Genomic DNA, 12,926 nt, shown 5'->3' on the forward strand with positions numbered 1-12,926 from the left:
TTGTAAGGCAGGTATGTAGGCTCAGGAGTGTGGGTCTGTAGCATTATATGGAAGCAGTTTGCAAGAATACGTCTAAAAATGTGATACATTGTGCAAACGTTGCTGTAGTCTAGTGCTCAGAAGTGCATACAAGTATTAAAAGCATTCTTGCAAAACTGCTGCCGTATTGTGCTCCAATATACATGCACACAACTACCAAATTGTGTTCTTCAACAAAGAATAACATAAGGACAAAGTAAATTTGATAACATAAGTAAAACAGACTTGTATTCTCTGTCTGAATCATGAAACAAAAATGTTGTCAAAAAGAAAAGAAAGTATCCCGAATATCCAAAATGTTAAAAATTAGCAGCTTTATTAGTAAATCTTAAAAAGCGGACATGTGAGCACACAAACAGAAGGGTTTTACGCGTTTCGGCGTTAGCCGTACTCATAAACCTGCACAGACACCGGTGTGTGTCGTTTAAAAAGGATTAATGTAAGCTGGTCATTGGTTGGTGCTAAACACACCCCTGTTAACCAGTTGATTGTCTGAATATACTTAGAAAACTCAGCTTAGTTAGAAGGATGATGAAGTTAAACAATGTGCAAAATCAAATTATATGTTTAAATGTTTAAAGAAATACAGCTACATGGGGTACAGATATAAATATAAATTATTATTTGTATATTTATATCTGTACCCCATGTAGCTGTATTTCTGTTTAAAGGGACATGTCTGTTTAAAGGGACATGAAACAATGTGAAACAACTTTCTCTTTTACTTCTATTATCACATTTTCTTTGTTCTCTTGGCATCTTTAGATGAAAAGCAGGGACGTACATTTAGGAGTATGCATGTCTGGAGTTCTATATGGCAGCAGATTTGCAAGAGCACTAGATGGCAGAACTATTTTCTGCTATATAGTGCTCCAGTCAGCTAGTACCTAGGTATCACCTTAACAAAGAATACTACAGAACGAAACAATTTTGATAAAGTAAATTGATGTTGCCTGCTCTGTCTGAATCACAAAAGAAAGGGTTTGGGTTTTATATCCCTTTAAATTAAAAAATAAAAATAAAAAATTAGCACCTGCAGTTCCTGAGACAAGTTTCTTAAAACTTAGAGAAAGAAAATACAGTACATCCATCCTAGCAATTAATACAACAAATATTTCTATCCCCTTAGACAATAAAGATATTGGTTATACGCTCCTATACTATACATCACTGCTTTATTAAACATTGTGTTAAAGCTACATACTGTATTTAAATATAAACTTCCTGAAGAATAAAGGGTTTTTTTGCACTCTTTTCCTTATTCACTGTTGTCAGACAGAGTTGCAGGCAGTAGGTGCAGCACCACTAGTTGCTATCAGCACACTGGGATTTGTCATTCCAATTTGGCGGCTTGTCCCCGCCCCTCCCCTGGAGCTGGGTATGAATGTATGGGGTCTCTGTGTCCTGCCTGCGCCCCTCCTCCATGTAGGACATTAGGGCACGAGCGGGAGAGCGAACTAGTGACCCTGAGGTAAGCAAGTCAGTCAGAGCTGGGGCCAGAGAGCGCACAGCAAGGCAGCCAGGGGCAGCACGGGAACGAGCAGCTTTATAAAGGCAACAAGGAGGAGCTTTATATCCGTGACCGTGAGTGCACTCTAGGGATCCACAGCAGAGGGCACCCTGACTGGATATTATCTGAGCACATGGCCACACACTCCAGCCTTGCACTGGAGTGAGGCTCGTCTTGTTTTACCAGCAGCCGCAGACCTGGTGAATAATAATGTCATATTGCTAGACACGGCTGTCATCTCATACAAACATGCGGTCCTACAGTGTGATGGACGTGTGCGTCCAGGATGTGGAGAAGAGGAGAAACCCATCCAAGCACTATGTGAGTAAAAGCGATAATGTGCACAACCTGGGAGGGTGACAGCTCAGTGTCTGGCACTTACTGATTGGTACATGGGCATGTGTATCTGTATATATAGCAGCTGGCAGAGCATATAAAAGCTAGCAGTGCATCTAACAGTGCATATAGCAGCAGGCAGTGTATATATAGCAGCTGGCAGTGCATATAAAAGCTAGCAGTGCATATAACAGTGCATATAGCAGCTGGCAGTGTATATATAGCAGCTGGCAGTGCATATAAAAGCTAGCAGTGCATATAACAGTGCATATAGCAGCTGGCAGTGTATATATAGCAGCTGGCAGTACATATAAAAGCTAGCAGTGCATCTAACAGTGCATATAGCAACAGGCAGTGTATATATAGCAGCTGGCAGTGCATATAAAAGCTAGCAGTGCATCTAACAGTGCATATAGCAACAGGCAGTGTATATATAGCAGCTGGCAGTGCATATAAAAGCTAGCAGTGCATATAACAGTGCATATAGCAGCAGGCAGTGTATATATAGCAGCTAGCAGTGCATATAAAAGCTAGCAGTGCATATAACAGTGCATATAGCAGCAGGCAGTGTATATATAGCAGCTGGCAGTGCATATAACAGTGCATATAGCAGCTGGCTGTGATATTATTTATGACAGATGTGAGGACCTATAATGTTTACTGCAATGTTTACATCCAAAACTGACTACAGTAATGTACAGAATGCCATTGCAACCATAACACTGTGCATTATTTATATCTGACACATTTATGGCACTGAATTAGAAAATATATGTGCATATATTTATAATAATGTAATATAAACAATGAAAATATACGTGCATGTATTTATAATAATGCATAACAATAATTACAATATATGTGCAAGTGTGAATATAACATATTAGTGATATAATAATAATATTGAGAAACCTATACAGTGTACAAACATGTAGCATATATGTGGAATCGGAATCTCTGTGTGTATGTGTGTATGTATGTGTATATATATGTGTGTGTGTGTTTGTTTTATTTTTATATATATATATATAGATAGATAGATATATTCACACACACACACAAACACACACGTGTAATAAGTGCAATACACACCATCTGTTAATACACCACTTCTGTCTCATGTGATTGAGAACAATTATTGCATGTAAAAAGTGATATACACACAAATGCATAGCTAAATAAATGCATGTAAACACATACACGCTTGTGTAGTATATGTACAGTTATACTGTCTACTGTATATAAACATGGGTGGTTGCGTAAACAGTCAGTGACGTTAGAATAAAACAAGAGACTCCCTGGAATCCCTCAGCAGTTGCTTTGTGTCAAATTTACTGTGTTCTATAACTGCTGCTGTGATATCTCCCTTGGTTACAACATTGGATCCTAATACCGTGTTTGTAATCCTTCCAGCTGCTTCTGAACATGATTGCTCCAATATTTCTTCCTTTGTTTGATTTTATAACTATTGGTTCCCCATACAAGTGGGCTGTTTCCCTAAGCCAGTGATTTTTAACCTTTAGTCTGCCGTGGCACACCTGAGGATCTCTCACGGCACACTAGTGTGCCACGGCACACTGGTTGAAAAACACTGCCCTAAGCAATATGCTCGGCTCTCCTAAAGTTGTGTTCTCAATCTGAGATGAAGCCAAACTATTGTGCTACTTTGAATGGCTATTATTGTAATAAACATAGTATATGGATGAAGGTCACATCCTGGCTGCTGTAAGCATACTGTAATGGGCAAACTTCCTAAGTATCAAAGTCAGAAATATAATGTGAAAAGGAAAAGAGCCATAGATCTTTAGCACAGCATTTTGTTGGCTGTTACTACAAAGAAGAATTAACAGAGCATTATCCAGCATTGAATTTCTGCATCTTCAACATTCTAAAATCCTTCAGTGAGATTGGACAAATAGCTCTGCTGTGTCCTCTTTTATTTTCAAATTAGTATGCAGCGCATACCAATACTTTATGTATGTGTTTAACATATCTGGTATTTTAATACAAAGTATTTTAAATTCATGCAGAATTAAAAGAAGATCCTTAGGAGTTGATATTATGATTGTGTTTTGGTGACCAATATCCACATGGAATGTGGATTAAATGTACTTCATAAAAATAATACAGCACTTAAATGAAATGTATATGTGATTGTTGAACATGATTTACATATCAACTAGATGTTGTGGGAAAGATTTATTCAATATCAGAGTTATAAACAATGTGCCACAGTATTTGGAGTCTTTACTAAATCTAACTATGAGTAGTAGAAAGAGAGGCATTTAAAAATATAGAAAGTATTTTACCTGTAGGTTAAGGTATTTATTTTTACATTATTATTTTTTTTAAAGGGATATGAAAGTCAAAATTAAACTGTCATGGTTTATATAGTGCATGCAATTTTAAGAAGCTTCTGTTATAAAAACTGACTTTGTTCTCTTGGTATTCTCTGTTGAAAAACATATCTAGATAAGTTCAGTGGCAGCTGGTGATTGACATCTACAGCCATTAGAGCATTTTCTTTTGTATTTTTATGTCCATTTAATGAAACATTGGAATTTCACTGAAAAATATTGTTAATCACAAGTCATTGTTCACTAAGGGTTAAAAATAAATACTGTAAAATGAAGTCAATTGATGGTTAGTATGCAGTATGATGGTTTGTGTGCAAAGCTGGCAGTTGTACACTGTTGGCACAGAATTAGAATAAGCCTGAGCACATCATCATTGCTGAGTGTACATTGGTCCAAGATCATAGGGGGACCATATCCTTTGAAATCAGATTGATACTGTTTGTGTTCATTAATAGAAATGCTTTGTTGTTACTATAGATTCCTGTGTCATTTGCTTATCTTTTGTTTAAAAGGAAATGCCCCTTTTCCCTGAATACCGTTCTGCTTTATTTCATCCTCCATCCTCAGTTGTGCACAGTATGCTCAAGTACAGTCCTGTATCCTTATCATTTCATTGCTATCATGAAGCTTCATCTGTCTTTCCTTCTTGGTAAACATATGAAATGAGGAACTAAAACACAATGGCTTTCAGATTGTAAACCAGGGGCTGACACACCCTCCTTACTGTAACACAGATTTATGGTATTCTTTAGTGTAGACACCAATCAGCAAGCGCTACCCAGGGTGTTGAACCAAAAATGGGCCAGTCCTGCCTTTTCAAATAAAGATACAAAGAGAGTGAAGAAAAATTGATAATAGAAGTAAATTAGAAAGTTGTTTGAAATTGCATGCTATGTCTGAATAATGAAAGGAAAACAAATTGTTTAATATCCCTTTAAGGGTAAATTTATTAAAGGGATAGTAAAGTCATAATTAGACATTCATGATTTAGACAGAGCATACAATTTTAAACAAGTTTCCAATTTACATCTATTATTTATTTGCTTCCTTCGCTTGTTATCCTTTTGCTGACCGGTTTATCAGGGTAAGCTCAGGAGCAGCAAATAACCTAGGTTCTAGCTGCTGATTGGTGGCTGCATATATATACTGATTGCCATTGGCTCACCCATGTGTTCAGTTAGAAACTAGAAGTGCATTGCTGCTCCTTCAACAAATGATAAGAAGATAATTAAGCAAATTTGATAATAGAAGTAAAATGGATTTTTTTTTTTAAATTGTATGTTCTACCTAAATCATGAAAGAAAATGTTTGGGTTTCATGTCCCTTTAAGCTGCATTTACAGCTTTTGAGGCTTGTGGAACAAACCTGCAGCCACAAACTGAAAAAGCAGAAACTGCATCTTTTGTCTCTCCAACGCCTCGGAGGTGGGGAGATCACTCACTCTGACACTTGCTTGTTTGGAGTGATTGACATGCCCTGCTCTTGCGCAATTGATTACACAAGAGTAGGGGGTGGCCCATGAGAGCTCTTGTGCAATGTTACATTTTGCCACACAATGAAGCATTGCAAGTCGCTATTGTAGGCCAACAGGTTCTCTACTTGCAAACCTGTCTGCCTGCAAGCATGATACATTTTGCCCTTAGTAATCTACTTTAAGATTATATAATTTTTTAAATGAAAAGACATGAATATAAAGATGGAAATCTATAGTAAGTTAGATGTTACTTACTAGATATATGTTGATACAGAGTGAAATTAAAGCTTCATAGCTCAGATAGAGTGTAATAAGAAAGTTATGAGTTTCAATTGACCTATTTTATTAAATTCACTTTATTCTCTTGGTATCGTTTGTTAGAAAACATGTCTAGGAGCAGCAATGCGCTACTGAGAGCTAGTTTATGATTGGTGGCTAGGTACATATGCCCCTTATCATTGGCTCACCAGATGTGTTTAGGTATGTCCCAGTGTGCATTGCTGTCTGCAGATTACTTTAACTATGTGTTCTAGAATATCTGTATACAAAACAAAGAAACTTCTTAAGTGTTTTATTCTCATTTCCTTTTCTGTGGCCAATTAGGGATGGCTATAAATAAGCCCTTGCAAATGTCAACCAGCATTTCGTTTAATGTCCCTTTAAACTCAAACAGATGGAGGTTGGGCATTGATTTTCTGAAAACGATGGCACACTCTTCTTGACTGGGTTACAATAAAGTTTTGGAGACATAATAATATGAAAATAATCTGTAGCAGCCTGGGTCTTTAAAAACATGACACCATAGTGGTAAAATGGGACTGTAAGCAAGTCTCAAGTGTGCCCTGTTCGGTGTACATAGTGCCACATGCATCATGCCCATTGACCTGCAACAGCAATATTTTTACCCTATGTAAATCTCCACTTTCTACAGAGAATGTTTGCACAGGATCATGATATTACATTTAAATTTTCGGTTTCCATGGTGGTGTTACCTTGGATTTGTCAAGCGCTTATATAGTGGTCAGATTTGACTTTTGGTAATGCTAGTCATGAATGTTAACTATATTTGTTTATTCTGCATATTGGAATGTAACATTTTCATTTGAACTATGCATATAGAATTAGCATTCAAATGTTGATTATCTTATATTTACAATATGAGAATCAGTATTTGAATCCAATATTCAAATACTGATTCTCCTAATGGTGGTTTTAATTCTTTCATTTTCTTTTTTTAAATGAACCCTTTGATGACCGGGTTAATTTGTCTACATTGGAACATTGTTCTGATGTAAAGAAATTGAAATCCTGCGATCGCGAGATTTCAATAATGGGATCGGGTCAGGGGGGCGTCCCTGTGACGCTAGGGCACGCCCTCCAGATCGCGATCACATCATGGAAGCGCCGTTGGCTTTAGGACAGCCAACGGTTATGGCGTTCTATTTCGTCAGAACGGCACTAAAGCCCAGTGTAATTATGACGGAATAGAACGGCATAGCGGCGTTAAAAGTAGTATTCAACACAGTGATAACATTAATATTTATATGTATGTAGAATTATTCAATGGTAGAAACAGATGTCAGAAGGGACACTTGTTCTATCATTGTATTGTTTTGTTTTTTTAGACATGTACTTACTCCTAGTAAAGTCTATTCACAAATATTGCATACTATTATGTTACCATTAGTTTGCGGTGATCTGCCATGAACCTAATGGAAACGTTAATTTGATCTTAATGTGTGATTGCATGCAGTTTAATGGATGCACAGTATAATGTGCCATTAGTGCACATTACAAGGACGAAGAAATCTGTCCGACTCTCACTAGATAGATCTTCAGATTTTTCAAAAATTCCAGGGACTGAGGCAAATGAATTTAATAAAAGAAAGAAAAAAAACACTATGGAAATATACAGTAAAAGGGGTACTGTAGTGCACTGTTGAATATATTTCCCCTTAAAGGGACACTAAACCCAATTTTTTTATTTCATGATTCAGATAGAGCATGCAATTTTAAGCAACTTTCTAATTTACTCCTAGTATCATTTTTTTTCGTTCTCTTGATATCTTTATTTAAAAAGCAGGAATGTGATGCATAGGAGCCGGCCCATTTTTGGTTGAGAACCTGGGTTATGCTTGCTTATTGGTGGTTAAATGTAAGCCTCCAATAAGCAAGCTCTATCCATGGGGCTGAACCTAAAATGGGCTGGCTGCTAAGATTTACATTCTTGCTTTTAAAATAAAGATAGCAAGAGAATGAAGAAAAATTGGGTTCAGTGTCCCTTTAATGATGTAGCATTGAATGTATGGTAAATTACTCATTTGAGTATATTTTTATATCAGAAATAGCTGGTTTTGCTCATTGGAGCAACTAACACTTGTTCTCAAGAACATGCACATTCAAATAAACTGACTCCACAAGAAGAGTCCTTCAGCAACATGTAGTGCAATATTTGGCACCAGTTTTGAAAGACACTATAGAACTGAAAAAAATGTTTTTTTTTTCCTGCAGTGTAGGATTCCCCTTACCCTCCCTGATCCTTCCCAAACAGCTCTCTAACCCTCCCCACTCTAACTAGTGTCATTTCTTAGGTACTGGTAGCTGTCTGCCAGTACCCAGTTTATATACATTTATGTTTTTTATTTAATTTTATAAAAAAACTATTTTTCTGTAGTATAGCAGTTTTGCAAGAGTTACCCGTTTGCAAGAGCACTAGATAGCAGCACTATTTCCTGCTGTAGTGCTCCAGATGCCTACCTAGGTATCTCTTCAACACAGAATATCATGGGAATTAAGCAAATTTGATAATAAAAGTAAATTGGAAGCTTTTTAAAAATGGTATGCTCTGTCTGAATCACAAGAGAAAATTTTTAGGTTTCATAAACCCAATTTTTTTCTTTCATGATTCGGATCAAGTATGCAATTTTAAGCAACTTTCTAATTTATGCCTAGTATCAATTTTTTTTCGTTCTCTTGGTATCTTTATTTGAAAAAAAGCAGGAATGTAAGCTTAGGAGGCGGACCATTTTTGGTTCAGAACCCTGTGTAGCGCTTGATGATTGGTGGCTACATTTAGCCACCAATCAGCAAGCGCTACCCAGACTCTGAACCAAAAATCGGCTTGCTCCTAAGCTTACATTCCTGCTTTTCAAATAAAGATACCAAAGAATAGGAGTAAATTAGAAAGTTGCTTAAAATTGCATGCTCTAAATGAATCATGAAAGAAAAAATCTGGGTTCCATATCCCTTTAACTTGAGCGCAATTGCGCTAATAGTTTTGCACTCCACTTGTAATCTAAACCACGGTAAGATATCCACATCAGAGTTTTAGCTTTTGATGGCAAAAACTTTAGTTTTAGTTTGAGCTGATGATGTAATTGACATAAAAACAATGTTTGTGTGGAAAGTATATAAATAGACACATCATTAATTCTAGAATGCAGTTCGTTAGCCCTAACCCTATGGATTAGCAGATAGTAGTCTGCAGATGTAAAATGCAGAGAGAACGCTATACAAGTCTCATCTTTGTTTGTATAATCACACTATTACTAGCAAGATTCTGGGAAAGTCATTTTTATATCAATAAAATTGAAATCCCACATGTAGTGGTTTTAAAGTTTCACAGTGTTGTGAATATGACATCTGACACTTGACGTTTTTTTTATAATTGTCTCTTTTTTTAAGCCAGTCTGTCCTCAGCTAACATGTTTTCCCATCATAAGACAGTATAACATTTCCTTATGGTTTTACAATCCTTGTGATGGCAGATGACTGTCCCTTGGTAATTACATAATTGCCTACAAATTACTGATGTCAAATGCACGGTCACAGTTAGGTAAGTAACTGCTCAGAAATGGAAAAAAACAGAATACAATTTTTTTTTTCTCTAAAACTGTTAAAGGGACATTCAACACTAAAATTGTTATTGTTTAAAAATATAGATAATACCTTTACTACCCATTCCCCAGCTTTGCACAACCAACATTGTTATATTAATATACCGTATAACATTTAAAGTGAATGTCAATTTTGATGCTAAAGTGCCCGGTTTTTAAAAATTTGATTAAAAACAGGGGCACTTTAATTCATTAAAATTTACATTTCACTCATGTTGTGAAAAAAACGTACCTTTTAATCTTCACAGCAGCTCCAGCTTCCTCCGGTCGTTGCAAGCCATTTCTGATGTCAGAAATGATGGATAGGTCATCCTCCAATCATGGCTTCCCCCCCTGGGGGAATCAGTGTCTGATTCAACATCGTGATTGGAGGAAGCCGGATTCTTCATTTTAGACCCAGGAAGAGGCTTTGCGACGGGTGGAGGAAGCTGGAGCTGCTGTGAAGATTAAAAGGTAAGTTTTTTTTTCACAACAGGAGTGAAATGTAAATTTTGATTAATTAAAGTGCCCCTGTTTTTAATTGAATTTTTAAAAACCGGGCACTTTAGCATCAAAATTGACATTCACTTTAAACCTCTAAATGTCTGCCTGTTTCTAAGCCACTACAGACAGCCTCTTATCACATGCATCTTTATAAGCTTTTCACTACAAGACACTGTTTAGTCATGTGTGCCATATAGATAACAACATTGTGCTCACTCTCTGTGGACTTATTTATGAGTATTTGGCTAAAATGCAAGTCAATAGATAATACATAAATATCCATGTGATCAGGGGGCTGTCAAAAGAGGCTTAGATACAAGGTAATCACAGAGGTTAAGGGTATATTAAAATAACCATATTTGTTGTGCAAAACTGGGGAATGGGTAATAAAGGGATTATCTATCTTTTTAAATAATAATGATTTTGGAGTAGCGTGTCCCTTTAAATTAGGACCCAAGCAAAACTTAGTCCTCAGATTCTATATTTGGAACAAATTACTGGTTAGTGAAAATGGTGGAATGCTTACGGACATTTGTGTATTCATATCTGTGTAGAATAAACCATGGTACTAATTGGTTTATTGAGATCACCAGATTTACATCTCTTAGCTCCCCTATTGGTTTTTTGTTTGTGCGGTGTCTTTTTTCCCACAATGCAAAAAGCAGTCTGGAGCACATTACCTTTCAGAATAATGGCTTGGCACTAAAGCCTCTGATTGGCTGTAGTTCCCACAGCACCCCCACAACAGCTTAAGAGTGCTTACCACTATCCCAACACTGATTGTGGCATGTAGTGTGGGGGCAGTACGCCTGGGGAATCGGGAGTGATGCCTTAAACTCAAACACTGAAATTACTCCTAAGTAATAGCACTACTACTCTCTGTGACACTATACGATGACTGTTTTGTACCTTGTGTGTCTCCTAAGTGTCATCTACATTTGTTAACGTCTTATTTACAACACTCTATTAGCAGGGCAATAATACATGTTGCTAGAGTTACTTTATAACATCATAGATATAAAAATACACTGAATAATGGGAACTGAGTGATAACATATGTAAAATATGGAGCATTATGTCACTGTCTTGCTGACTTCCCAATCTGTAAGCAACGTGAGCATTTTTTTGTGGTCACTCGTTGAGGAAAATCTATTATCTTTGTATTGTTTTTTGAGGAAGTGTATATTCTTTTCAGATCATTATTGTAAGTCCTGCTGATTAAAAGATTACCCATGACATATTTGCATATGTCACATGCAAATTGGAAACCCAAGCTTGTCTAAATTCAAGCAAAGCATTTGATTCTGTTCCTCCACAAATTTGAATGGTTGGACAAATGAATGGGATCTAAAGTTCAAAATCAAAGTGAAAAATTATGGGGTTAGGAAAAATAAATTCAAAGTTATTCCAGAATCAATTACTAACAAAATAAGAACAGGACTTGATGATTATTATTTTGGATGATATATTTGGTGAACAAAGTAATATTGCAGTAGATAAGGCCAGTGGAATGCTTGGTTGACCAAGTAGAGGTACCTGCAGCAGAAATAGTAAGTAAATAGTAAGGGTCTTATGGCACTAGATTAATAGTTAGTGGTGCTTTCATGAGGGTTCTATTCACCTCCATACTCGTGTGTAGCACCCCCATCTATTCACCTCCAAACTCATGTGTAGCACCCCTGTCTGTTCACCTCCATACTCGTGTGTAGCACCCCCATCTATTCACCTCCATACTCATGTGTAGTACCCCTGTCTATTCACCTCCAAACTTATATGTAGCACCCCTGTCTATTCACCTCCAAACTCATATGTAGCACCCCTGTCTATTCACCTCCATACTCATGTGTAGTACCCCTGTCTATTCACCTCCAAACTCATATGTAGCACCCCTGTCTATTCACCTTCAAACTCATGTGTAGCACCCCTGTCTATTCACCTCCAAACTCATGTGTAGCACCCCTGTCTATTCACCTCCAAACTCATGTGCAGCACCCCTGTCTATTCACCTCCAAACTCGTGTGTAGCACCCCTGTCTATTCACCTCCAAACTCGTGTGTAGCACCCCTGTCTATTCACCTCCGAACTTGTGTGTAGCACCCCTGTCTATTCACCTCCGAACTCGTGTGTAGCACCCCTGTCTATTCACCTCCGAACTGGTGTGTAGCACCCCCGTCTATTCACCTCCAAAATCATGTGTAGTACCCCTGTCTATTCACCTCCAAACTCATATGTAGCACCCCCGTCTATTCACCTCCAAACTCATATGTAGCACCCCTGTCTATTCACCTCCAAACTCATATGTAGCACCCCCGTCTATTCACCTCCAAACTCATGTGCAGCACCCCTGTCTATTCACCTCCAAACTCATGTGTAGTACCCCTGTCTATTCACCTCCAAACTCATATGTAGCACCCCTGTCTATTCACCTCCAAACTCATGTGTAGCACCCCTGTCTATTCACCTCCAAACTCATGTGTAGTACCCCCGTCTATTCACCTCCAAACTCGTGTGTAGCACCCCTGTCTATTCACCTCCGAACTCGTGTGTAGCACCCCTGTCTATTCACCTCCAAACTCATGTGTAGCACCCCCGTCTATTCACCTCCAAACTCATATGTAGCACCCCCTGTCTATTCACCTCCAAACTCATGTGTAGCACCCCCGTCTATTCACCTCCAAACTCATATGTAGCACCCCCGTCTATTCACCTCCAAACTCATGTGTAGCACCCACCCTGGAGTTGGGAAGGGCTCCCTATATTATGTGTGCAAACTTTTTCACTGTTCTTTGATAGCCTCCCAATTAGACACCCCGAATATCAAGCTCTAGAAC

The 12,926-nt window shown here is 37.7% G+C and overlaps 1 protein-coding gene across 3 annotated transcripts in view; it reads left to right on the forward strand.

Annotated features, from left to right (window-relative positions):
- Positions 1-1,423: 1,423 nt before the first annotated feature.
- Positions 1,424-12,926, forward strand: part of SH3PXD2A (SH3 and PX domains 2A) — a 754,429-nt gene continuing 742,926 nt past the window's right edge. For 2 of the 3 annotated variants that reach the window (XM_053692436.1, XM_053692437.1), the window contains exon 1: positions 1,427-1,870. In XM_053692436.1, the coding sequence (XP_053548411.1) occupies positions 1,799-1,870 (72 nt within the window). In that variant the 5' untranslated portion in view covers positions 1,427-1,798. Of the gene's footprint in view, positions 1,871-12,926 lie in introns of all 3 variants that reach the window. The other variant, XM_053692438.1, reaches the window with a different exon arrangement.

The sequence above is a fragment of the Bombina bombina genome, chromosome 9 (genome assembly GCF_027579735.1).
Source record: "Bombina bombina isolate aBomBom1 chromosome 9, aBomBom1.pri, whole genome shotgun sequence".
Lineage (NCBI taxonomy): Eukaryota > Metazoa > Chordata > Amphibia > Anura > Bombinatoridae > Bombina > Bombina bombina.